The following is a 27,823-nucleotide window of genomic DNA, read 5'->3' on the forward strand; positions in this document are numbered from 1 at the left end:
AGGCTTCCAAATTCACTGCGGCAGACACCGCAAAATAAAAATGTTAAATGCATCCTAGCTGGGAGGGGATTGAAACCTCCAGGCTCAATCAAAGGTTTGCAATAATAGGATTCATTTAAAAAAAAAAAAAAAAAGGACAGATGGGTTTAGAAAATGTTGCAGTGAAGACTGGAACGAGATGAGCTCATAGCACCAGCCTGTCTTTTGTGGACCCGCACAATGATCCCTGAGCCAGACTGGATTAGGATGCCTCTCGACTAGGGGTCCAGAGACAGAGGCCTCCAGTTCCCAGGCACCTCAGGAAGAGAGGCTGAAATGATGCATCAGATTTACAGCTGCAGTGACGAGAACATAGAAGTTTTCACCACCGTGATTCCTTCCAAGGGTGAGTGAAATTGCCCTTGACTGTTTCCTTAACGTGGCATCTTAGGCAGGAGGGGAAGGACAGTCACATGCTGCCTTACTACGGTTTATCCTCACGTCTCTGGGGTCTGATGGACTCTCGGTTTTGATGGTATTTGATTTTTTGGAGCGGGGAAAGAGGCACAAGGATAAACATCTATCACTAAGAAACAATCCATCAAGGGGAAGGCTAGAGCAGCTAAATACTCTCTGTCTCATTTAATTCAGTACCAACAGTCCAGTACACCAATGGAAGTGACAGCAAGCCATTGCTACAGACACAGGTGAAAACAAAATCCCAGGGTAGCTAGATAGAGACTTTCATTTTTTCCAGTGAGCAAGTGGGTTCTGAAAAGAGAACAGCTGGCTTAAAAGTATGATTTCTAACTGTGCCATGCAAAGTGCGGAGAAATACTCCCGGTGGCTGGTTGAAGTCCAGTGAAGCAGTCAAAGAGTGCCCTGACCCTGGGCTGGCTTCTCCACAGAACCCAGGGCCACCTTGCAAACTTAACGTGGAACTAATGCTGCCAGAGAATGCGACACGAGAATCTTGACTTTATAAGCTCTTGTGGTCCTCAGAGAACGATGTTAAGGGCTTTACGTGAGGGTTCTGATGACTCCAAGTGTCTGGTTCCTGGTCAGTCCCCTCACCCCCTCCTAAGCATGGCCCCCTCTCCTGCTGCCTCTGCTCTCTGCCTGCGCTCCTGTCTTGCCCCCTCCCATCCACCTCCATGACTCAGGCTTAGCCCCTGGTCTCATTGTCAGCCTTGAATGAAGTAGGCTGGGTGTTTGCTGGTGTTGTGAGTCCACATTCAAACAATTCCTTTCTTCCCCTGTGTCAGCCGCTGACAGGGCCATTGCACAGCGGGGGAGGGAGAGATTCCGTTTGGCCACAAAGAGACAGCCTGCAGGACATAAATTAAGCTTTAGACATTTACTGCCAGATCCAGAGAGAGGGAAAAGAGCTGGGAGTCTGCTGCCCACGTGCAGGAGTTGGAATTCCCTCTGGAAACTCTGAAAGTCCAAGTTGACCCTCGGAATCAGCAGTTTCGCTTTTGGGTGGAACTCCTGTTACCCCTGGATGTTCACGGTGTCATTGATTCTAAGAGGGCACAACTGAAAATAACCTGAGTGTCTATGGAGAGGGGAATGGTTAAAATGTGGTGCTGTCATGCTGTGGAATACTATACAATGTCAACAGGAATAAACTAGATGTATCCATATGAACACAGGTAGATCTAAGCATAATGCTGAGTGCCAAACAAGCAGGCTGAAAAATTATATATGTAAGATAGCATTTCTGTAAATTTGAAAATATAAACCAATACTATATATTGTTTATGGCTATGTATCTAGAGAAAAATACAAAAACATAGACCAGAAAGATACAGATAAAATTAGTGATCTCAGTAGTCTTGGGAAGGTAGGGAAGGAGAATTAGGGAAGGGTAGAAAGAGAACCAAAACATTGCCTCTGATTTTGTATTTCTTGTATATGAGAAGAAAACAAAGTAGAAGGAAACGTGAAAATGTTACATGTGTTTATTTTCTGTCATTTATTTCCATTCACAAAATTTTTAAAGGAAGAAAAAGTCAAAACGAAGTGGTTAAAGTACTGCTGCCACTTCTGCACTGTGTGACCTTGGGCAAGCTACTTAACCTCTCTGGGCCTGAGTTTCCATTGCTGTAAATGGGAGAAACAACTTATCTTCCAGGATCATATGGGGAATAAATAAGTAAATATATAAAGCATCTAGAACAGTAGCTGGCATGTAGTAAGCACCATTAAATACATCACTTACAAAGTGATTTCCAATTTTATTTTGTATTTAGAATAATCAACATGATCAGTCAAAGATAAATATTTAATCTTATCTTTTTTTCCTTCCCATTTTCATTCATGGCCACCTCCTTGTGGTACAAGAGTAGCTACCTTGTGAAGCTGCTGTAAAATCTTTTCCCAACCAAGTAACATTTTTAATGGTTAATTTCTTTAAGCTTTTTTATAATTGTGGTAAAATATGCATAACAAAATGTACCATTTTAAAAACTATTTTTAAGTGTACACGTCAGTGGCATTAAGTCTATTCACATTGTTGTGCAACCATCACCCCCATCCATCCTAGCACTTCTTCATTATCCCAAACTAAAACTCTGAATCCATTGAACACTAACTCATTCCCCGACTCTTCCAGCCACCAGTAACCACCATTCTACTTTCTGTCTCTACAAATTTGTTTTTTTGTCCTTTTGTTTGTTTGTTTTTCTGTCTCTATAAATTTGACTACTCTAGGAACCCCATATTAAGAGGAATTGTAGACTATGTGACCTTTTGTGTCTGGCTTATTTCACTTAGTACCATGTTTTCAAGGTTCATCCATGTGTAGCATGTATCAGAATTCCATTCCTTTTCAAGGCTGAGTAATATTCCATCACATACAGACACCATATTTTGTTTATTCATTCATCTGTTGGTGGACATTTGGGTTGTTCCTAAACTTCAGCTCTTATGAGTAATGCAGCTATGAACTTTGTACTCAAGCCAAGTAACATCTTCAATCGCAATGACCCTGTCTCTTTTTCCCATCCCCTCCTCTATGCCCCTGCCTTGCCACAGATTCAGACCTTCTCAGTGTTGTTACTGTAGCTACGTCAGCCTCACTGGTGTTGTCTAAAACCATTTCTTTCTCTCTGTCTTTGCAGTATCCAGTCCAGCCAGAAGAAGAGCCAAAAGCTCTCAACACCTCTTGACCAAGAATGTAAGGAAACTTTAGTTTTGATGTTCTTTGGTTGACTTTCATTTAAAAAGCAATGTCAGGCTTCTTCTTCACTCTCCCTCCCCAGCTCTCAGTGGCCAGGAGGGTTTGAATGTTCCGTGTGGTGGGTGCTGCACTCTCTGTTCTCCACTTAACCAAAATAATTGACAAATGTCAACCAGACACCAAGTGACCCTGAACTGGACCCCTTATTCTGCCATGTTCTCCAGGCACAGAGAGTAAGCCTTGTTTTATGCACACATTTTTTTTTCTTGTTTAAACAGAGTCCATGATGTGGATATAGCATTCCTGATCTAGGTGTTTTCCTATTGTTGGCATTTGTAATGTTCCATTTTTTTACTATTATTAATAGCACAGCAATGAATGTATTTATATAAAATACTTTTTTTTTTTTTTGAGATGGAGTCTCTCTCTGTCGCCAGGCGGGAGTGCAATGGCACAATCTCTGCTCACTGCAACCTCCGCCTCCAGGGTTCAAGGGATTCCCCTGTCTCAGCCTCCCAAGTAGCTGGGACTACAGGCGCATGCCAGCACGCTTGGCTAATTTTTTGTATTTTAGTAGAGACGGGGTTTCACCATGTTGGCTAGGATGGTCTCGATCTCCTGACCTCATGATCCATCTGCCTTGGCCTCCTAAAATGCTGGGATTACAGGCATGAGCCACTGCACCTGGCCAAAATACTATTCTTTTGGATTAATTCCTCAGAGCATAGGCCTCAAAGTAGAATAAACAGGTAAAAGGATAAGAACAATTTCATCCATCCATCCACTCCTTCATCAAATATTTGCATTCCTACTGTGTGTGACAAACATTGTGCTAGATGTAGAGAATTGTGATTTGCTCAAACTAGTTCTTTTTACAGTTTTGTCACATACTGTCAGGAATTCTGAACAATTTGGGGGCTTCCAGTAATGCTTGTCCATTTACCACCAACATCACCAGCACTGGCTTTCCTCTTTTTGTATTATGTTTTGCTGCATTAACATGCATATGCATTACTCTAAAATTAGCTTACATGTCTTTAGAGCCTAATAATGCTGTGCAATTCCCATTTTATATACAAATTTCTTTACATAAAACTGTCAATACATCTTTGCACTTTGAATTGCAAAAAAGTTGAAACTGAATTGTCTCCTCTTGGTTGTACTGGAGTTTCTATTTCTATGACAATTTTTCATAGGATAGCATTTTAATTTTTGAAGTATCTCAATTTTCAAAAGTCTATTCTCCATTAAAAATTTTTTTCGACTGGGCACTATGGCTTACACCTATAATCCCAGCACTTCGGGAGGTTGAAGCAGGACGTTAGTTAGAGCCCGAGAATTCGAGGCCAGCCTGGGCAACATGAGACCCCGACTCTACAAAAAAGTCAAAAAATTAGCCAGGCGGCCAGGCGCAGTGGCTCACACCTGTAATCCTAGCACTTTGGGAAGCTGAGGTGGGCAGATCACCCGAGGTCAGGAGTTCAAGATCAGCCTGGCCAACATGGAGAAACCCCATCTCTACTAAAAATACAAAAATTAGTTGGGCATGGTGGTGCATACCTGTAATCCCAGCTACTCAGGAGGCTGAGGCAGGAGAATCGCTTGAACCTGAGAGGCAGAGGTTGCAGTGAGCCAAGATCACGCCACTGCATTCCAGCCTGGGCAACAGAGCAAGACTCTGTCTCAAAAAAAAAAAAAAAAAAAATTAGCCAGGCATGGTGCTATGCTCCTGTTGTCCTAGCTACTTGGGAGGCTGAAGTGGAAGGATCATGTGAGCCAGGGAGTTCGAGGCTACAGTGAGCCATGGTCATGCTACCGTACTCCAGCCTGGGCAAACAGTGAGACCCTGCCTCAAATAAAAAAAAAAATTAATGTCCTTTGAATGAGATGGAGTTTTACTAGTCGTTGTTTGTATATAACATGTACATATACTATACATGTAAATGTATACATGTATATAAATGTATTACCTTTTTATTTCCAAAAGCAGTATATGCTATATAAAATTTTATACAATACAGTAGTCCCCCCCCTTATCTGCAGGAAATATGTTCCAAAACCTCCAGCAGATGCCTGAAACCATGGATAGTACTGAACCCTGTATCACTATGTCCTTTAAATCTAATAACCAGGATGGCTACTAAGTGACTAACAGGTGGGGGTTGTCCACAGAATGGAGACCCTGGACAAAGGGATGATTCATGCCCCAGGAGGGGCCATGCAGATTGGTGTGAGATTTCATCTCGCTGCTCAGAATGGTGCAAAATTTAAAATGTATGAAATATTTCTGGAATTTTCCAGTTAATATTTTCAGACTCTACTTGACCAAGGGTAACTGAAACCATAGATGAAAGGAGACTACTGTATACTATCAGCAAATCCTGAGAAGCTGCAGAAGAGAGGGGTTAGGTATGTAGACTTCAGAGTCAAATGGCCTGGGTTTAAATCCCAGTTCTATCCATTTCTAGCTATGTGACCTTGAGCAAGTTGCTTAGCTATTGTGGAACTCAACTTCCTTAGCATTAAAATTAGGATAATAAGAGAACATATCTCAAGAACCATGGGAAGGAGCAAATGATTTTTTTTCTTCTGCAACAAAAGCCACATTGTTTTTTAATTTTTTTTCTCTTTTTTTTTGGCGAATGATTTAATGCATATAAAACGTTTAGTCCAGAGCCTGACACATATAAGCATTCAATAAGTATTGGGTTTTTTTTTTCTGGGGGGGGACAGGGTCTCACTCTGTCACCCAGACTGGAGTGCAGTGGCGTGGTCTCGGCTCACCACAGTCTCGACCCCCTGGGCTCAAGTGATCCTCCCTTCTTAGCCTCCCAAGTATCTGGGACTACAGGCACGAGCCACCACACCCAGCTAATTTTTGTACTTTTAGTAGAGACAGGGTTTCACTATGTCACCCAGGCTAGTCTCAAACTCTTGGACTCAAGCGATCCACCTGCCCCTGCCTCCTCCCAAAGTGCTGGAATTTACAGGTGTGAGCCACGGTGCCCAGCCAGTTTTGTTTTTTGTTTGTTTGTTTGTTTGAGACAGAGTCTCACTCTGTCGCCCAGGCTGGAGTGCAGTGGCACCATGTCGGCTCACTGCAACCTCCATCTCCTGGGTTCAAGCAATTCTTCTGCCTCAGCCTCTCGAGTAGCTGGGATTACAGGCACCCACCACCATGCCCAGCTATTTTTTAAAATATTTTTAGTAGAGACGGAGTTTCACCATGTTGGCCAGGCTGGTCTCGAACTCCTGACTTCAGGTGATCCGCCCACCTCAGCCTCTCAAAGTGCTGGGATTACAGGCATGAGCCACTGCTCCCGGCCCAGGTTTTTTTGTTTTTTTTTTTTAAGTGAAAAATTTCCATATATTAACCTATATTATGCTTTATTGTCTGATAATGTACTGCTTTGCAATTTGCTTTTTTCTCTTAATAAATCTTGAATACCTTTCTATGCCAATTCATCTGTATAGCTCTACCTTATTCTTCTTTTATATACACAAACATTTTTAATCTTTATTTATTATTATTATTAATATTATTATTATTATTTTTGATAGGGTTTTGTCATGTTGCCCAGGCTGGTGTTGAACTCTTGGGCTCAAGCAAACCTACTGTCTCAACCTCCCAAAGTGCTGAGATTACAGGCCTGAGCCACTGTACCTGGCCTACCTCATTCTTTATAGCGGCTGTATAATACAACATTGTATGAATGCTCTATATTTTTTTTTACCCAAACCAAACCTGAAGTTTCCTAGATTCATTATTTAACCAAATTATCAATAAATAGGGTTCCCCATTTTTTCTATTAAACAATGCCACAACAAATTCTCGAACATATTTTTATGTTCTTAAATGAGTCTGAGGATAAATTCATAGATATGAAAATCCTAGGCCAAAGGAGATAAACATTGAAACAATTCTATAGCCACTGACAAATTCCTAGCAATTACATTTTAAAATACCTTTTCCAGAACAGCTGAGCCTATACTGTGTGGCATCAATGTTGTTAGTCTTTGACAATCAGGTAAATATATCCTGTTTAATTTTTACTTCTGTAATTATTGATGTGATTCTTCATCTTTTCATAGATGTATTGATCATTTGAACATTTTTTTTCCTACGGTTTCTTACTCATGTCTTTTGCCTATATTTCTCTCAGTTAAATGCCTTTTTTTAATTTTAGATTTAGGGGGTATGTGTGCAGGTTTTTTACATGAGTATATTGCATGATGCTGAGGTTTGGGCTTCTAATGATAGCATCGCCTAAGTAGTGAACATAATACCCAATAGTTAGTGTTTCCACCCTTTCCCTCTTCCCTTCCTCCTCCTTTTCGGAGTTCCCAGTGTCTATCAGTCCCATCTTTGTGTCTGCCTGTACCCAATATTTAGCTCCCACTTATAAGTGAGAGCATGTAGTATATAGTTTTCAGTTTCTGTTCTGTGTTATTTTGCTTAGGATAATATCTTCCAGCTGCATTGCATCCATGTTGATGCAAAGGACATGATTTTTTTTTTTTTTTTTTTTTTTTTTGAGACAGAGCCTCACTTCATTGCCCAGGCTGGAGTGCAATGGCGTGATCTCAGCTCACTGCAACCTCCTCCTCCTAGGTTCAAAAGATTCTCCTGCCTCAGCCTCTGAGTAGCTAGGACTACAGGTGCCCGCCATCATACCCGGCTAATTTTTTTGTATTTTTAGTAGAGACGGGGTTTCACCATGTTGGTCTGGCTGGTCCCAAACTCCTGACCTCAAATGATCTGCCCGCCTCGACCTCCCAAAGTGCTGGTATTACAGGTGTGAGCCACCACACCCAGCCAATTTTGTTCTTTTTTATGGCCGTGTAGTAAAAATACAGAATACTTCATGAATTTGCGTGTTACCCTTGCACAGTGGCCATGCTAATCTTCTCTGTATCATTTCAATTTTAGTGTATGTGTTGCTGAAGCGAGCACTGTATGCCTTTTTCGAGAACCTTTTGTATGTTAAGAAAGAGAAGGGTTTTTAATGGATGGAAAATTTGATTGTAGGGCAACTGATTCTGATCCTTCTCATGGTCCCTGAAAACTCAATCTCAAAGTCTAGAAGGAAAATGCTCCCAACTTTCAAGGAGCAATGGGTGAGGTGTTCTCAAAAATGGAAAGAGAAGGGGTTGTCTGTGGGTAATTTGGAGTTTAAGAAAGTTTCACCACAGATCTTTCAGTCTTTTGGTCAAGAAGTTTGGCTCTTGTCTTCCCATATTCAGTCTTCCTCCAGGTGGACAGCACAGGAGTGCTCTCTGGCCTTTTGCACTTTCCTCTGAATTTCTAATTTCCCCTAACAGTTTAGCTTAGCCCAGCCTCTGCTTGTAAAACTCAGCCCCAGACACACAGACCATTCAAATTAGAAGAGAGGCAAGGTCTCTTAGTCCACCTCCTACTTTTGCAGATGGGAAAAGTGAGTCCCAAAAAGGAAAGAATTGTCTCTGGTCTCTTGTGTCCCCAACCAACTGACCCTTGGCTTCCCTTTGAGTCTTTGTCTTCTCCAACTTGGTGATCTAAAAGCAATTGTGACTGATTATCTTGGTGAGGAAAATAATTCTTATTTTGCAACTGTACCCATATTTACAACTTCCTATGTCCTCAAATTTGCATTTGTATCTCTTCTTATCCCTTAGACTACCATGTGAATGGATGTCAGGTTGCTTCTTCTCAAATACGTCTTTCCTCCCCGAGCAATCCTTAATGTCAGCTTTCCTTCCTCTCTGACTCCTCTTGAATTGTATTTCTTCCAAATTCAAGGCAAAGCCTCACACTGTTCCTTCTCTAGACGGCCTCTCCAGTCTTTAATTTTTTTAATTCTTAGACAATTTTATTGACATTTTGATCATCCTGATGCCCACTATCACAGGAGTAACTCAAGGGGATAAACTTACACAAAGGTGTGGGTCAGTTAAGCCTTCTGGCATGGAGCCACGACAATGAAGATTCGTGGCCCCTTCAGAATAAGCAGGTGGTCAGCCATCAAAAAAGATGGATAAATGAGATTGCAAAGGTCACATTCTTCTCAGATTTCAAGCTTGTGAGGAGGAATATATGTGGGGTTCTCCTGATTTTTTGAAATGCACAGAGCGCCGGGCATGGTGGCTCGCACCTGTAATCCTAGTACTTTGGGAGGCCGAGGCAGGTGGATTACCTGAGGTCAGAGTTCGAGATCAGCCTGACCAACATGGTGAAACCCCGTCTCTACTAAAAATACAAAAATTAGCCAGGCATGGTGGCGGGCGCCTGTAGTCCCAGCTACTTGAGAGGCTGAGGCAGGAGAATTGCTTGAACCCAGGAGGCAGAGGTTGTGGTGAGCCAAGATCATGCCACACTGCACTCCAGCCTGGACAACAGAGTGAGACTCCATCTCAAAATAAAAGAAAAGAAAAAAAGAAAAAGAAAAGAAATGCACAGAGCAACCAATTGCACTTGCACTTGAAAATTCCTGTCTGGATGTAGGCCCTTCTTTTTTTTTTTTTTTTTTTAAGACAGGGTCTCACTCTGTCCCCTAGGCTGGAGTGCAGTGGCATGATCAAAGCTCACTACAGCCCCCACCTCCTGGGCTGAGGCAATCCTCCCATTTCAGCCTCCCAAGTAGGTGGGACTACAGGCATGTGGCACCACACCCAGCTAGTTTTTGTATTTTTTTGTAGAGACAGGGTTTTGCCATGTTGCCCAGGCTGGTCTTGAACTCCTGGGTTCAAGCGATCCGCCACCTCATCCTCCCAAAGTGCTGGGATTACAGGCATAAGCCACTGTGCCCAGCCTGAATATAGGCACTTCTATGGGTTTACCAAGAGCACCCACTTAGGAGGCATGAAACCATGGTTCTCATCCTGGCTCTGTCCCTTACAGTTCTGTGGTCTTGAGTAAGACACATGGCCTCTCTTGGCCTCAGTTTCCCTATGTATAAAATTAGGCTAGAATTGGGCTACAACATTTCTGTGGATCCCCTCAGCCCCGAAGCATTGTGATTCTCTATTATCTCCGTCTTCTTGACTGTCTTTCTAACTGCCTATCAGTGATCTAGGCGACAAATAAGGAGAAGTGTGAATCAAAGACGTCAGCGGATGGGATCCTGAGGCTTGTGTGTTAGCCCGTGTCTTCTGCTTTTCCTATCTTGTCCTGTCTATGACCAGCAAGGGAGTATTACTTTATTGTGGTGATACTTGTTACTCTAGTACATTCCCCAACTTCAGTTGGCAGTTTGCTGACCTAGGAAAGGAAAATTCCAGCATTCAACCCTTATCTCTCCTCCTCCCTGCTCATTAACATCCCATACCACCATCCTAATTCTCTGATCTTGCTCCTATACTCAGGATGCTAAAGAGCCTCCACTCAGACCAGTGTGTTCTAAGACCATCAGCAGCAAGCCCAGACTGTGTCCTGTAGACCAGAAAATAAACCAGGCTGTCAGGAGCCTCTCAGGAGGCCATATCCATCCATTCAGCCGTCTGTTCCCTGGGATGGGCCTAACACACTGAGCTGCAACCATCTCAGAGCCTCCATTATTGTGGAAAATGAGAACCAAGTATTAGGCCCAGCAAAGAAACAAGAAGGCTCAGAGCTGGGCCCTTCTCCTCTTTCATTTCCTGCTACTGGCATCCTTTGGTGGGCTGGAGAAGAGGAGGCACTGTCCCCAGTCACGACCTGGGAAATAACTGGCCTCCTTGCCACCCCCAGGAAACCTCCTACATCCATCTGGCTGCTGGGCTGAGCAGCTAATGCCACTCCACTCTCTCCCTCCCCATTCTCCCTCCCCATTCTCCCTCCCCACTCTCCCTCCCCACTGTGCAGAGAAGAGATGGGGAGACGGTGGTTCTTGTTCCTGAAAGGGAACATTTGTCTCCCTTTCAGAGGAGGAAATATTGGAAGGCAGCGGCAGTCTTCCTGTGGACTCCAGGCTTCACATCCTGCCTTACTTCCTTCTTCTACAAAGTGGGTCTGAAAACTCCACAGCAGCCCTCACTCCTCCTCTCCGAGAGCGATGCTGAGAGAATGAAAATAAAATCAGGAACAGCTGTGATGAAAGGGCTGCCCCACCCCCCCACCCCCAAAATGAATGACCCAGTGTCCTGCCTATGTGTAAACATGCAGGATCAGAGCCCAAACTACCAAGATTCTCCTTCATGACTCGCCATAGTAAGATAAAATGGCTACTATTTGTCTCAAGTTTTTACACTTATCTCAATGATTTCAGTATTTTTATTATAATTTTTTCCAAAAAACATACCATTTTTAAGGCCCATTTTGGTGGACTCTAACAGAGTAACTTCCCAATATAACTGCTCAGCAGGTGGTGATGACTGAAAACATTTCAGCATTGGGCCCTTTGTTCCGGCTTATCAAGATTTCCGTGCACAGAACCACACACAGTGGAAATTCATCTTCCAGCTCCACCCTGACCCAGGCACTCTGCACTGGGAAGTGGGGACGCGGGTAGGAGAGCACCCCGTGCCCCCTGCTCCATTTTGCCAGCAGCTTCTTTATTTTTAAAAATCTGAGACTAAATTGGGCCTGAGCCCTCTCCCTAGGTCTTCACTCACCTAGAGCATCCAAAAAGTTGTCCTCTGCATGAACAAGGGTGTTGTCCACTCAGCTACAAAGACTGTAAGACCTCAATCTCCAGAACTGTCCTGTTTCATAGCCTGTCCTGTTGTCAAAATCTCCAGAACTGTCCTGTTTCATAGCCTGTCCTGTTGTCAAAACACGTCAGGCGACCCGGCAGCTGGCCTGCCCGTATCTCTGACCTGATGGCCCAGGCTTCTGACCCTGTGAAGGGCCTGCTGTTGAGGAACACCCCTGCCCCCTCCAGAACCCTCATTTGCTTGCCCCATGGCACCATTTAGCAGTCTGAAGTCAAATAAAATAGTCACTTCTGGCCTGTTTCCTGCCCAGATTTTGTCGCTGCTCCTAGAATTCACTGGAATCACGAAGGATCCAGAAACTCCCTGGACGCGAGCTCCGTCTGCAAAGCTCCCGCCCTGGGGGTCTGTGGGTCTCGAGGCCCGAGCAGAGGAGTGGGCTAACCGCGCTTCCCCCGCCCGGCAGGTGGTGATCGAATCGGACCTGTACACGCACCAGCCCCTGGAGCTGCTGCCCCACCGCGGAGACCGCAGGGACCCTGGCGACGGCCGCAGGTTCGGGCGGCTCCAGACCGCGCGGCCGCCCACAGCCCACCCCGCCAAAGCCTCTGCCAGACCCGGTACGTGAGTCCCGGCCCCAGTTCCCCGCACCTTCCTGGGCGCGGGGACTCACTCAGGGCCACACACACGCCCAGGTCAGGGCAGCGTTGGCGGTGGCTGCGGCCTCAGTCGCGCCAGGTGACCAAGCACCTGTGCTTTCCCAAGTAAATGCTGTTTCCACCACAAAAGCACCTGCTCTCAGGCCTCACCTTAGCCCCACACAACATCTACCTATAAAACAGTCACTCCTAGGTGTGCGTAATGAGTAAAGATGCTCTTATCTAATCTTTTCTTTTTTTCGTTGAGACGGGGTCTCATTGTGTTGCCCAGGCTGGAGTGCAGTGGCAGCAATCAGGGCTCACTGCCCTGGGCTGAAGCCATCCTCCCGCCTCAGCCTCCCTGGAACTACAGGTGCACAGCCACCCTGGCCAACTAATTTTTTTTATCTTTAAAAGACGGGGTCTTGCTATGTTGCCCAGGCTGGTCTCGAACTCCTGAGTGCAAGTGATCCACTGGCTGAGGCCTCCCAAAGTGCTGGGATTACAGGCATGACCCACTGAGATGGGCCCTTATCTACTATCTTGCTCCACAGGAGGCCCTACTGTATTCTAGAGAGAATGTAAATCAGAATGCTCTGGGGGAGAGAAAATCATGACCCACGAAGCAAAGGAGGCTCACATAATTTATTTAACAGAGAGAGAGTCAGTGTGTGTGTGTGTGTGTGTGTGTGTAAAATTGTACAGGTTCTTCATAAACTGCCATCATAAAATCTTACCATTCTAAATTTGAATAACCTAAACAACAATCTATAACAAGAACGTAGGAGTAAGTTTGTCTTGAAAACTGGAAACATTATAGTTTTACCTTGGATGCTATTTTTTTTTTAATGGCTTCCACTCCAAGCAGCTAACCAGGAATCTCCCTCTAGCCCACCCAAGTCTATGGTGGTATTTTGCCTTTAATTGCTGGTTTAGGTTATTTCTGTTATGCTCACAACCTAAAGTTATTCATATTTTAACTCCAAAAATACACAATAGAAAGTCCAAGGTGTCCTTCTGAAAGTCTTCGGGCGTTGGCAATTTTGCTTTTATTACAAGAACTGAAATAAGACTCTACTGAGTATAGTCCCTTCCTCCATGCATCTTTGAGTTTTCCGTTTGTAGATGCTAGACCAGGCCACCAAGATTTCTTTGATTGCTAAGAACCTAATCCTGCTCCTCTGATCCTTTGCATAAGAACTCATACATCAAGCTATATTCTCTATTAAGTGGTTACATACACGTATATGTATGCAGAGTTTGAAAGCATTAGGAAAACCACAATCTGCCTTGCAAATTAAGATGAGATAGATTTTTCTCTGTGTCTATATATAGGTGGGTGGGTGGGTGGGTGGGTGCATGTGTGTGTGGAAAGAAGAAGAGACAGAATATTTCAGAATATTTATCTTTTCTATAAAATCATAAAGTGAGTTTAGAGCCATGTTTCTCAAATTTTAATATGCAAAAGAATCACCTAGGAATCTTGTTTTTATGCAGATTCAAATTTAGTAGGACTGGGTAGGCCCCAAGATTTTATGTTTCTAACAAGTTTCCAGATGCTGCTGCTCTGGGCACAACATATTGAGCAGCAAGGATTTAGAGAGGATCTAATGTGGTGGTTCTCAAAGTGGAGTCCCAGGAGGAGCAGCAGCAGTCTCTGGAAAATTGTTGGAAATGCAAATTTTATTGAATTAGAAACTCCAGGTTTAGGGAACATTAATCTGTATTTTGACAACCCTCTCCCCACCACCCCTCACTGCCTCCGCCCCACGTGATTCTAATGCACCCTGAATGTAGACAGCCTCTGATTTACTGTAACTGCCCCTCTGCCAATTTCCAGAAGAAACCAAAACCGTAGAAACTGACCTACCCAAGGTCGCACTGCTTGTGAGCAACAGAGCCAAGATTAAATCTCAGGTCTTTTGATTCCCTAGCTAGTGCCTCTTCCCCACAGGGAATATCTTTCCAACTGTCTAGTTTTAAGGATCACTTTCATTCCTTTCTAAGTAGTTTGTGGAAGCTTGGGCTGCCTGAGTCAGTGTTTTATTCTGAAAGACAAGAGCAATAAGTTATGATATGGAGAGAATCTGCCCAGCACGTGACAGTCAGCTCATGCAGGAAATATGCCAGCAAGGTTTCAAAAAAAGAGAGAGAGAGAGACTGAGCTGGGGATTGGTTCAATTCCTTCACCTCCTCCAATCTGATAGATTCCAGAGTGGGTGGGAGGGAGGGAATGTTTCTGAGTCAAAGCCAGACCATCCTCCTGTCAAGAAAGGTGCCTGTCTCCAGGGAGCTCAGATTTTGGAACTGCTTTTTTCCTGAGCCATAGATGGCACCTGGACGCAGTAGCCGTCTCACCTGGGTGAAAGATGCTCTGGGGAATCTTGGGAATTGTAGGAACTCTAAATGCAGAGACCTGACTGAGAAACTCTCAGATGCCTGGAAATGGCGCAGTCCCCAGTCCTGGGCCTGGGAGAATTGGCTGCCTCCAGGACTTCAGAGATGTCCTCAGGCACCTCAGAACCAACTTGTTCAAGCCTTTCCTCTTTTCTCAGTGGCGGCCATTATCCACTGTCCCAGCAAGTCCCCGGGATGTTTCCCCTAATGCCTCCTTGTCCTCCCCACACCTTCGACGTGAAACACTGACAGCATCAACTCCTAGGTATTTCTCTCCTAGCCCTCTTGGTACCTACCTCGAGCCACCCTGGCTCCCACTCCCTTCATCTCAGCTGTGTAGAGAACATTGTCAGTGAAGAGCCCAGCCTCCAGCCCCTCCCACCAGGCTACCAGAGAGGTCCACTTGGAGCAGAAATCTGCCCCTGTGCTCCCTCAGCTTTAAGTGCTGTGTCCACTCCTGGCCCCTGCCCTCCAGACCACACTGACCTCTCCAAGGCTACCTCCTATGACACTCCTGTCCCCACCGTTCTGAGCTGGGGGTAGTTCTGTGACAGCTCCATGATATCCTGCTTCCCAGGACTTTCCCTGACACTGTTCTCTCAGCAGATTGCCTTCCCTGTGTCTCTCCACCTGGCAAACTCCACCTTCTCCTAGCCAGGGTAGAGGGTTACTCAGTCAAGCCTCCTCAACCCTACAAGACCCCCCAAAGTCAGTTCGCTACTCCCTAAATCACCCTTACCTGGCTTCATCATAACTGTTATGTATCTTTAAAGCCTCATTTCCTTGACTAGAAAGTGCAGACTATTCCAAACCAGCCTGGGCAACATGGCGAAACCCTATCTCCACAAACAAAATTAGCCAGGCGTGATGGTGCGCACCTGTGGTCCCAGCTACTCTGGAAGCTGAGGTAGGAGAATTGATTGAGCTCAGGAGGTCAAGGCTGCAGTGAGCCAGAGATTACGCATGCCACTGCACTCCAGCCTGAATGACAGAATGAGACCCTGTCTCAAAAGAAAAGAAAAGAAAGATTGTGGTGAGGATTAAATGAGATAATACCTTTATGGTTTTTGCTCAGCACAGTGCCTGATATACAGACAAAAATGTGAGCTGCTATTATTATTAGTTATGCCAGGGCTCCATTCATTATAGTTTAATCTTGGTAGTCTTGTAATACTTGATTTTATTTGCATTGAGGTGTTTTCTTGTGGAAGGGGAGTTATTTCTAGATGCTGTAGTACAATCAGATGGGGCTTGTCCTGGGACATCTGCCCCCAGAGAGACCTGTGCTGAAAGCCAGCTTTCCCCTACGTTTTGTCAGCTACCTCAGCTCAACACCTGAATCCTTAGAAGCTTCAGGGTAAAAACCACTCAGAATTAGGTTGGGGCATCAGGAATAAAGGCAATAGAAAGAAGGTTCTCTAAGGTTCTCCACCCATACATCTCGTAAAGCCAGTGTCCCAGGATTCTGATCTGATACACTCCAGTCCTTCCATGTTATGGGGCTGCACTTCCTTCCCAGCACAGGCATGACTTCTCTGCTCATTTTTAGAGGGGTGTCCAGAGCACCATGTTAAATAACTGATCCCAGCTATAAAGACTTAATTCCAAGAACCTGTTTAACCTCTTGTGATCTGAGGCCTTGGGAAGGAAGGAAGAGCTGAAGGCACGTTCTGAGCACCTACTGCATGCAGACACAGTGCTAAATGATCCACACGTGTGATCTTATTTTTAAATAGACTTTATTTTTAGAGCAGTTTTAGGTATACAGCAAAACTGAGCTGAAGGTACAGAGGTTTCTCGTATACCTCCTGCCCCCACACACAAGCACAGCTTCCCCCCATCAACATCCCCCACCAGAGGGATATGTTTGTTATAGTCAATGAACCTACATAGACACACTGATCTTATTTAGGCCTTAGTTCCAGCTCCCCTAGAAGAGTGACAGTTGCCTTGTGGCCTTACCCTCCTGCCTGGTTTTGCTGCTTGGTACAAAGGCCTTTAGAAATTCCCTGCCATGGTTGATTGTCTAACAAGGTAATTGATGCAGGGCCAGCGGGAGGCAGAACACAGAGTACCACTGAGTAATATCTCCTCTGTTCAACATTGCAGTGGGGATTTCTGAACCCAAAACATCAAATCTGTGTGGGAATCGAGCATATGGAAAATCTCTGGTAAGTAAAATAAGCCTGCTTAGTTGTATCTGTTGTGCATTAAACTTCTGGTCATGTCTGATTCTCCTGTGCCACGAAGAGAGACTCAGTGTTCTTTGTTCCAGGCCTGAGGATTATTAGAAAAGCATAACTGGCAGTTCTTTGCTCCCAAAAGCTCTCAGTTGGCCCTAATTTGTACCCTTGTGGAATATCCCTGGCTGCTTCTCTTTTTCTTGTGAGAAATTCCGCTCTTAGGCAAACAAAAGAAGCTATTATCCAATAGACATCTTATACATGGGGTGGGGGGGGCGCTGGGGACAGGATGGACTGGTTTCTATCACAGGACCCTGCCAGGTAGAAATGCCTGACTAATTCCCAGGCACAGCCACAGGGGAAAAGAGATGTGAGGTTCTCAAGCACTATGAAACACAAAACACCAGTGTCTTAGTTAGCACAGGCTGCTGTAAGAAAATACCATAGACTGGGTGGCTAAAACAACAATTTCTCACAGTTCTGGAGGCTGGGAAGTCCAAGATGAAGGTGCCAGCAGACTCAGTGTCTGGCGACGGCTCTCCTTCTGGCTTGCAGATGACCACCTTCTCGCTGTGGGTTCACATGCCCTTCCCTCTGTGCATGTGGGGAGAGGGAGATCCCTGGCATCTCTTCCTTTTCTTATAAGGGCACTGATCCTATCATAAAGTCTCAACCATCATGACCTCATCTAAACCTAATCATCTCCCAAAGGCCCTGCTCCTAATACCATACATCCAGGACTAGGGCTTCAACACTTTGTAGGGGGCTCCGGGACAAGCATTACCCACTCAGACTGGTCTGAGTCAGGCCGAAATGACCAAGCTTTTATGTTCCCTTCTCACTCCATCAAGGCATGTGGGCTGTCCCAGGAAAGGTGTGACCTTGACAAGGTGGCCCTCTACAGCCAAGCCCACCTGAAGGAACTAAGAGCTTTCTGCTACCCACCCTGCTGTCCTCCCTCCCACAGCTGGGCAGCTGTCCTTCCTTGAAGGGGATGGGGTGGCACATCTTCAGGCCTATCAGTACCTCTCCCTCATCTCTGGGCATGAATGTCGGGTTCCCTCTCGGTTAGCACAGTCAGCAGTGGCTGGAGGTGAGGTCAGCTCAGGCATCCTAGACTCTTTGAGTATCCGCTGTCAAGATCCATAGGTGGTGCAATGTGAGAACCAGAAGAGACCCAAGTTATTGTGCCAGGCCCTCATCGTCACAAACAGATTGGACAGAGATATGGGTGCTTCACTCCTGGTCTGGGCAGGAGACCTAATCCAGGGAATCTCATTTAGGTCATCACTATTCTAGGAAAACCACACATAGGGCTGTTTCCCCTTCCCCAACCTGGTACTTAGGGGAAACCAGGAGGTCTGGGCAGTTAATGTCGAGGGAAGATTATCAGGCTATGACAGCTCCAACAGCTGCCCTCACCTGAGCCAGAGAAAAAGCAAGGTCAAGAGGAGGCAGGTAGCTTATGATCTTGGACTGCCTGGCCCCAGCCCTTAAGCTGACCTCAGACAGTGCCCTTGGCAGAGAGGCAGTGACAGCAGTAGTCCAGAGGAAGCTGGGAGGGGATGGGGTGGTGATGGGGATGTAGTTACAAAGGGAGGGAATAAGAATGAAGAGGAAGAGGCCAGGCACAGTGGCTCACAGCTGTAATCCCAGCACTTTGGGAGGCGGAGGCAGGTGGTCACCTGAGGTCAAGAGTTTGAGACCAGCCTGGCCAACATGGCGAAACCCTGTCTCTACTAAAAATACAAAAATTAGCCAGGCGTGGTGAGCCATGCCTGTGATCCCAGCTACTCAGGAGGCTGAGGCAAGAGAATCACTTGAACACGGGAGGCAGAGTTTGCAGTGAGCCAAAATCTGCCACTGTACTCCAGCCTGGGCAACAAGAGCAAAACTCAGTTTCAAAAAAAAAAAAAAAAAAAAGAATGAAGAGGAAGAGGAGGCAGCACAACAGACCCTTCCTCAGGCCTGGAGACAGTGGGGCTAGGGTCCCACAGCTTATCAGAAATCTGTGACCCCAGTATGGGAGAGCAATCCAGGGCCCACACAGCTAAATCCAAGTCAGTGCAAAGTGTGCTGGGTGAGATTGGCCTAAGGAAAGGGGAAAAGAGTGGGAACAAGTCCTCTCACCCAGAGATAAAGGGGTGCAGGAGTTCACCAGCCCATGGCATAATGGGAAGGAAGCGTTTGGACGGACCACAAGGTGGCACAGCAGATCTGCCCACAGTTGGCCAGCTCGGGGTGGGAGGAGGGGTGAAGAAAGTGCCCTTGACCAGGAATTTCCAGCAATTTTAGGAATGTGGTGACTTGAAGCGTTGGATAGGGCTTAGGGGGAAGAACACAGCACAGAGTGTGTCTATTGTCTAAGCGGCCTCTGGACTTAGCCCTGTTTAGGCCATTGGTTAACTTTCAGTTAACTCTCCATGTTCCTAAGTACTTGTCACTCCTTTGGGAGGGCTGAGGAGGGCTGCCAAGGGGTCCAGTCCCAGACCCTGTTACCCACATAGACACTCAGTGCTGTGGGGACCTGAGGACAGAGAAGGGTCAACTTGGGCCACCAGCCTCAGGGAAGTCTTCCTAGAGGAAACAGCCTTGAAGGGGAGACAAATGAGGCCTCAAGTCAGAGGGTGAAGGAGGAGATGTTGCTGTGCCAGCATCAGAGAAGGGAGCACCCGCTGCTGGGGGCGGAGCTACTGACACACACGGGGACCAATGGGAGGCCGCGCTGCGTAGATAGAGGGCGTCCTGTGCTGAGGAGCCTGGAGGAGCAGCTGCAGAGTCGATCTGCCCTGCAAGGTGGGTGGGCGGGGTTGGAGTGCCTTATGCTTCTAGAGTCCAAGGAGGGGCATGAGGAATGTGGTGGATCTGGTCGGAAGCAAGGAGGTCCGAGGTCACTGTCCCTTGAAGGCTGCAGCGGAGGAAACGGAGAGGCTGGGCTGGCCCTACCCTATGCAGCCTAATCAAAGCAAGAATCTGCAGGATTTAGTAACAAACTGGACACCAGTGATGATGGAGGTGTGAGGGTGGCAGTTGCCATATAAGACTGAGCTGCGTGGTCTCCAGTTTCTCGTTTCTCTCTCCTGAGTTTCTCTAGGTCAGTGGCTCAAAGTGGAGTCCCAGGACTAGCAGCACCAGCGCACCTGGGGAATTGTTAGCAATGCAGATTCTCAGGCCCACAGCAGACCCGTGGACTCAGAAGCTGGGGTGGGGCCCGACATTGTTTATCAAGCCCTCCACGCAGTCCCACACCTGCTGAATGATGAGGACTATGCCCAGGCGGTGGTGGTTCCATTCAGTCAGCCCCACTTGCAGACAGCCTCAGTCAGGGCCAGAGTGGGAAGGCAGATGCATCCTCACACTCCCTCCCGCTTCCTCATGACAGATTCCGCCAGTGCCCCGGATCTCAGTGAAAACTTCGGCCTCTGCCTCGTTGGAGGCGACAGCCATGGGCACAGAGAAGGGAGCTGTTCTGATGAGAGGGTAAGTGCTGCGTCTCTGGCCCCACCACCTGTGGCCTCCGACTGTCCTGATCCTTCCTTCCCCAGAAGAGCACCAGGCCGCCTGGTTGACAGACCCTCGAGAGGCTGACACAAACCCATGCCAGCTGCAAATTACCTTTTAATGAGGCCAATAATCCTGGGTCTCTGCAGCGCCTCATCAACTGTTTCCCTAGGATTAAGCGGGTGGGTTTTTCATGGTTTCCACTTCATTAACGCCACTCTTTAGGCTTGGAGAAGTCATTTGGGAGGTTTTTTGGTTAATTAGATGAATGTAATCATGAGCCATATTCAGAACCTCCCATAGGCATGCAGGCGTCAGAAATGTCTCATGAGTAAGTTCAGGATCCCCTGCCCACCGGTTAAGAAGTGTGTCAAGTACAAAGGTTTCAAACCACACTTGCAACTGCAGTGTGACTGCTCGCTTTCATCCAGAACTGGCAGCTAGGGAGGCAGGAGCGGATAACCCCCGACACCCCTCAGTGACACTGCCTTCTGCCTTGCACCAAGACAGTGAGTCGTCAACTCAATTCAGCACATACCTGTATGCCCCGGACTACATCCTGCACACCGCAGGCAGCAGAAAAAACGTTTCAGGGTGGCGAAGGGTTGGGTTATTTTCTCAGATCTACTTTCTAGCCTGGAACTGCCACCAACCCACCATGACTTCAAGCAAGTTATTCAGCCTTCCTGTCCCCATCTGTTCAAAAACAAAAAGATAAAACAGGAGTCACAGGGGGTACCCATCTTAGGGGGTTGTGGTGAGAATTAATTTTTTGGTTTTTGCTTTGTTTTGAGAGGGAGTCTCACTCTGTCGCCAGGCTGGAGTGCAGTGGCACAATTTTGGCTCACTGCAACCTCTACCTCTGGGGCTCAAGCAATTCTTCAGCCTCCCAAGTAGCGGGGCTATAGGCGCCCGCCACCACGCCCAGCCAATTTTTGTATTTTTAGTAGAGATGGGTTTTCGCCATGTTGGACAGGCTGGTCTCAAACTCCTGACCTCAAGTGATCTGCCCGCCTTGACCTCCCAAAGTGCTGGGATTACAGGCATGAGCCTCCACACCTGGCCTGAGAATTGAAAGAGATAATATGTGGCGAGCTTAGCACAAGCTGTTGTCAATGTGTTTCAGGAAACTTATCTAGTAGTTGGGAAGCTATGCACTTGGGAACATGCTGGATGCAAGCAGGCGGGGCTCCAGACTACACTGTCAGCCTGAGCGCTGCACACTTTGAAAGCACTGGGAGGTCAGAGCAAGAACAGGCTAGTGGGGAGCACTTCTGAATGACAGAAGATTGGCTAGAAAGAATTATAAAAACCAAGTCATGTGTTACTCAATGTATGGGGACTTAACTGAAGAAAACAAACAAAAAAAAAATTTTCTTTGATTCTATTATATCCAATAAATATCCAAAAAGATTGGATCATATTTATTTTACCTTAATGAGGTACAATTTTTAAGTGGCAATAGCTGTTGCTGGCTGCCAGTGTAAACCAGCAAAAACTTCACTGTGCCGTGACAGAGGCCAACCTTTCAGTCCATGTGGCTGCGTTGTAAAGGATTCTAAATGGCTCCCTTCTCTCTAAACTCAGTCATTGTCATTTCAATTTGCTCCTGGACCCTAGTTACAGAAAAGAAAAGTAAGGCCACCATTTCTTTCACCTAAGGGGAGCAGGGGGTAAGGAATGAACACATGTTGAGGCCCACAATGTGCCAGAAGCTTCACTCTCATTTTCCTCCTCCAAAAATCCCCATGAGTTAGATGAGATTATCCTCATTTCGCACATGAAGAAACTGAGGCTGGTAAAGGTTAAGTCACTTGCCTGAGGTCACACAGCAGATGGGAAGCAGGATTCCATCCCAGACCTCATGCTCTTTCAATAGCTACTGCTTGGGGACCTGTCCTTTCTTGCAAGTTTGTTCACATAGAGGCTGAAGGGGTAGGGATGCAGAGCCTTTGGCAAGACCGGACCCAGAGCAGGAGGACAGGAGCAGAACTTGAAATCCCATGAACCAGTGTGTTCAGGGCCACCTCCTCCATTCTGCCATGGGAAGCTTTCCCCAAGGGAAGCCGTTCCTGTGAGGGTCCCGACAGTGACCTTACAGCTATGTGGATCCTGGTCACGGAGGAGGAGCAGAGGAGAGAGAGCTCTGGCCACTCTTCTCGAGGGCAAAAATGAAGTTTGGCTTGTGAGTGGACCACCCTCCCCACCCACTCCTGGCTTTTCTTTAGATCCAGACATCTCAAGAAGATGACTGAAGAGTATCCAGCCCTTCCCCAAGGAGCGGAAGCCTCTCTACCACTGACGGGCAGTGCTTCCTGTGGCGTCCCCGGCATCCTCCGGAAAATGTGGACAAGGCACAAGAAGAAGTCTGAATATGTGGGAGCCACCAACAGCGCCTTTGAGGCCGACTAAAGGTGACCCTCTTCAGGTGCCCTGTGTTGGCCGAGGTTCCCCGGACAAGAGGAAAAACCTTCAGGATTGAAACTGAGCCACACGCACCTCTGCTAGTAGCTGGTCCAAACCCATCATCCTCCCTCACTCATTGATCACCCTGGGATAGGGCACAGGAAAGAAATGTCCCTCGAAGGCAATATAAAACTGCCCCTTCTTAGAATTGCTAAAGCCATTGGTCTGAAAGTGACTTTGGGAGGTCATAAAGTTTGTATCTCTATCTTTAAGCAAAAAATTAAACTTTCCCAGCTCATTTTAAAGACCTCCAAGGAAGGAAAAAAGCAATTCCTCTGTCTTCCTTGTGAGTTGCTCTAAAGTGTGTGATTTTCTAGTGTAAATTGACTTTGAGGCACTTGTAAACACAATGGTTCTTACTGTTTCCATTACTGCATTTACTTCACCTTGACAAGGTACAATTTTCAAGGACAAAGCACTATATATAAAGTTAGTAGTTCTAATATCCACTTGAGAGTATACTCAAGATTGATTTTCATGGCCATTTGGCATGATTGCATGAATTCTCTATTCTTTTACGTGCAGTTTTTCTATAGAAAAACATTAAAAGTTAAATGTTGACTGCTAATGTTTTCTGAAGTGGCATAGTCTAGTGGAATCAATAATCCCTTGCTTTGGTATAATAATTTGAACTTTTGAAAGTGCTTTCTCATCCATTATCTTTTATCTTCACAAAACCCCTATGGAAGAAAGCACAATTATTCCCAATCTGCAGAGGGGGAAATGGAGGCCTTCGGAGGTTACAGGACCAGATACCAGGTAGTGGAACCAGACAGCAGGTCCTTATCTTCTCTCCAGTGGACTCCCTGCTTTGCCTACTCTCTAGCAACTGATTTGGGGAAGTTTTTAAATGGTGAGAGTGTGTCTCTGGGGGCAACAGTTGAAAAGAAGACTCTGATAATGTTGGAACAAGTAAGGGATTTGAATGAAATACACTATTATATCTTATATGTTAGCTTGAACCAGAAAAAGTTGACATTTTTGTAGGTCAAAAACAATTGAGCTTCAATTTCATATGGTTCAGCCTCATATATGATACTATGCTTTTCTTCTATCAATGAAAATGTCATCATCAATTCCACCATCAGCATTAGTAGCCTTAAAACAATAACATAATAATAATGATGATAATGATAGTTATAGCTATCATCTATTAAATGCCTATGTTTCAGGCATGATACTAGGCAATTTACATATATCATCCTAATCTTTCTAACAACTCTATTAGGTGGCCTTATCCATTTAATAGATGCCAATTCAAAGAGGTTAAATGATTAGACTAAGGCACCTAACTTATGTGAGTGTCAGGCTTCAGTGCCTGTGTTAGAGCTACTCCTTCACACAAAATAGTTCAGAACATAGAGAAGGACCAAAGTTAATAAACGATTTTCATCCCAAACACTAAACATGATTGATGGGTAGAGGCTGCCCGAAGTACTGTGTAAAGATGGAATCTGAGATAGAAGAATGCGGTGGTCAATTAGTAATGCTTGCCCATGGAGGGATTAGTGACACATGCCTTGTATATTTGTCATCTGTGGCCTAAACTCTGCCCCTGAAGGTTTGTTTTCTAATTCAGAGGTTTAAATTAATCTATCCCACTTAATGAAACCAGAGATCCTATGGGAAATTTAGCCTAAGACAATGCTGGAAATTGCCATACGTTGGTACAAAGAAGTGTTTGGCCACATCGCGGGTCTCAGACTCAACTGCTATGTGTGACTGCCGCTCTGTGCCTATGTCTTGCTTTTTTGCTGAGTTCCCTGTTTCCATATCTCCAGGTGAACCATAAGAAGGCAGAGGGTGGCTGAGAGGCCTGGGCTTCTGGGATTCCACCTTGTTATCTCTGCTCTTCAATCATTGTTTTAGACTCTGAACACCAGATCCTCATATCTGAAAGTGATTTGGAGACCTGGGCATCAAGTGCTCTTTTAAGAAGGGGCTATCCCAGAGGACTGTTCAAAAGTCTTATTCAATAGAGATGTTGGAGTCCAGACCAAAGTTAGGGAGCAAACCAGTAACCTATGCTGGTCGTAACAGAGGATCCTACAATTATGTTTGTTTTTAAGACAGTATTTTCCTATGTTGCCCAGATGGGTCTCAAACTCTTGGGTTCAAGGGATCCATCCTCCCATCTCAGTCTCCTGAAAGCTGGGGTGACAGGCACGTGCCACCACAACTAGCTCCTTACAACCATTTATTTTAACTTATTTCATTTATAACTGGTATCTTTTATTTGTATGTGGCAGCTAGAGATTTATATAGGATGGAAGTAATTTATTTTTAATTTAAATATTTCATGTTGAACTGTTTGCCTTGTATAGAACATTTTACTTGGTCAATTCAAATAAAAATAAAGTCGGCTTTGTTTGTGACATTAATGCACCACCGTAAGAGCATGCCTGAGGCTCGTTGAATAAAAGAGGCGACTTTCACCAAGAGAAATAATTAGGAGCCTGTACCTCACTGCTCCTTTAAATGAGAGGGATTGTAAGAAAGAACCCAGCGTGTTCTTTCCATCCTAAGGCAATGTCTGGTTTTGATATTACAGGCACTGCTCAGCAGTTAACAGCAGGGTCACTTCTGTCAGGGCCTGGACTGGCCTGACCTGTCCTCCCTGGGCTCAACCTCCTCCTGCTGATGCTGACTCCTTGGTCCCCACCATAAGCCCCAGGGGGTCCAGTGGCTATTGCCAGCCTGCTAGTCTCTTACCCTTGATGGGAGGAAGATGCAACCTTCCTGCTGTGTGCCCACCTCTTGTTCAGCCTCGCTAGAGACTGCCCCCATGACTCATGTCACAGCCACTTGCAGAAGGACGCCAAGGCTCGCTGCAGCAGGCCGTCCGGGAATGACCAAGGCTGGAGTCTTCTCGAGCCAGAGGCAACAGGGTTTCCAGGACATTTAGGGTAATAAAATCGCCTCTGTTAGGACCCAGTCCAGTCAAATATTTCTGTTCTTACTTGAGCACTCACTGTGGCGGTTCCCCCACCCCACCCGGCACTCAGGTTGTCTTTTGAGCTGGCAGATGGGCAGTGGGTAGGAAAAGCAGCACCAGCCAGAGCCTGACTTTAAAAGGAATCATGTGACACGTTGTCTCCTTGAAATTGGCAGAGACTGAAGGACAAGCAAGGAAAAAACACAGGCAGAAAGATGACTCTCCTAAGGATTAGAATTTGAATTGAGTTTTGCAAACCACTGAGAGCTTTGTGATTGAATCCATCACCAAAATGCACAGCAAGAAGGCTCTCGTTCTGCAGACCAAGCCACATGCCTAGAAATTTATTTAAATTTTTTGTTACTTTGGACCTGGGACAAGATTCATACCTTTTAATACCCTTGGTTGGGAGGGAGCAGGGAGGGTGAGAAATGGCAGCAGAAGGAGCCTGACATGCAGCAGGTCATCAGTTGGGTGGCTGAGCTGCACCAGCCACGTCCCTATGTCCTCATAGGGGAGCCAAGCCAAGAGGATCCCACTGCCCCCATTATGGGCCCTTCCCACACCCCTCAGACTTCTCAGGACCTGGGAAGTTCTGGAGAGCCAAGTGCCATCTCTCCAGGCCTGGGCTGGCCCCTTGGAGCACAGTTGCCATAAGGCTCATCTGCCTTCCCCAGAAAAGTTGCCCAGAGGAGCCCAAAGGGGGATAGGAGGGGCCTCACTTTTCCAGGAAGGACCAGGATCTGGACCCTGCCTGGCCCCAATTAGGCAGGAGTACCCAGAGTTCTGAGCAAATGCTGACCAATGCTTTGGACTGGATCCACAGAGAAGCACACTGAGTTTTCTATTCAGATGCCTGAGCCCTGGGCATTCTTCAGAGAGAGGCCCCACTTTGTCTTCAACCAGACTCCTCCGAGCTCAGGATTCACCTCAGCCAGGCAATTGAATGATTGGCACAGGGTCTGGGGACATCAGGAGTTAATCAGCAGCCCCCAGTGGATAAGACACAGCTATTTCTAAAATCACAAATGCCCCAGTGACTGCTCCAAGTGTGACCACACTTCCCAGCTGACAACATTCAGATAAAGGCAAGCAGGAAAGCAAACAGTGGGAATGGTTTTATTGCCTCGCCAGGACTAGTTTGGCCACAACAAACCCTGCTGAGGGTAGGCTTGCTCTCAGTTTCTCAGTGTCTTCACCCACACCCCACAGTCCCCATCTTCCCTGTTCAAAACACACACACACACCCCTTTTCTTTCTGTTCCTTTCCCTGGTTTCCCCCACATTCTGCTCCTTGACCTCTGGCAGGGCCTGAGCCCTCACCATGTCCTCTGCCTGCCAGGGATCCCACCTCCTCCTTCCCACTCGGGGCCTCCGTCCTGGGTGCCCCAGGCTCTGACCTTTCTTCCAACTGCCAGAAACACTCACTGGCTCTGAGAGGTTCAGATGCTGTTGAACCTCACGGAAACCCAGTTTCCTCAGTAGTTGAAAAGAATGATTTTTTTTTTTTTTTTTTTTTTTTTTTGAGACAGTGTCTCACTCTGTCACCCATGCTGGAGTGCAATGGCGTTATCTCAGCTCGCTGCAACCTCCACCTCCCAGGTTCAAGCAATTCTCCTGCTCCGGCCTCCCGAGTAGCTGGAATTATAGGTGCCCACCACCATGCCCAGTTAATTTTTATATTTTTAGTAGAGACGGGGTTTCGCCATGTTGGCCAGGCTGGTCTTGAACTCCTGGCTTCAAGTGATCCGTCCGCCTTGGCCTCCCAAAATGCTGGGATTACAGGTGTGAGCCACCACACCCAGCCCTCAGGAGTTGAAAAGAAAATGTTTTATCTTTCTCCAAATGTCCTAGGAAAGATTAAATAAAATAATCAATGCTGACATGCAGCTGGTACGCACCAGGATGACTGCACATGTGTGAAAATGTCTGC

The 27,823-nt window shown here is 46.2% G+C and overlaps 1 protein-coding gene and 1 non-coding gene across 3 annotated transcripts; one reads left to right on the forward strand and one right to left on the reverse strand.

The window, feature by feature from the left end:
• VXN (vexin) lies at positions 1-25,349 on the forward strand. 2 transcript variants are annotated; one of them, XM_054497543.2, is made up of 6 exons: positions 1-385; positions 3,105-3,160; positions 12,084-12,390; positions 16,915-16,976; positions 20,371-20,468; positions 22,718-25,349. In XM_054497543.2, the coding sequence occupies exons 1-6, from the start codon at positions 316-318 to the stop codon at positions 22,899-22,901; spliced, it is 777 nt and encodes a 258-aa protein (XP_054353518.1). In that variant the 5' UTR covers positions 1-315; the 3' UTR covers positions 22,902-25,349. The 2 variants fall into 2 exon arrangements, with proteins under 2 accessions (XP_054353518.1, XP_054353519.1); XM_054497544.2 differs by having other exon boundaries at positions 8-385; positions 12,237-12,390.
• Positions 8,011-8,117, reverse strand: LOC129043243 (U6 spliceosomal RNA). The gene has a single exon (XR_008504349.1). It is a non-coding gene; the product is annotated as a U6 spliceosomal RNA (small nuclear RNA).
• Positions 25,350-27,823: the final 2,474 nt, after the last annotated feature.

The sequence above is a fragment of the Pongo pygmaeus genome, chromosome 7 (assembly GCF_028885625.2).
Source record: "Pongo pygmaeus isolate AG05252 chromosome 7, NHGRI_mPonPyg2-v2.0_pri, whole genome shotgun sequence".
NCBI classification, from domain to species: domain Eukaryota; kingdom Metazoa; phylum Chordata; class Mammalia; order Primates; family Hominidae; genus Pongo; species Pongo pygmaeus.

Excerpts from the sequence above, each read along its gene's own strand:
- VXN (XM_054497543.2), top strand. The coding sequence starts at position 316 with ATGATGCATCAGATTTACAGCTGCAGTGACGAGAACATAGAAGTTTTC. Across the intron at positions 12,391-16,914 it reads CAAAGCCTCTGCCAGACCCG|TGGGGATTTCTGAACCCAAA; the intron begins GTACGTGAGTCC and ends TCAACATTGCAG. Across the intron at positions 16,977-20,370 it reads GAGCATATGGAAAATCTCTG|ATTCCGCCAGTGCCCCGGAT; the intron begins GTAAGTAAAATA and ends TCCTCATGACAG.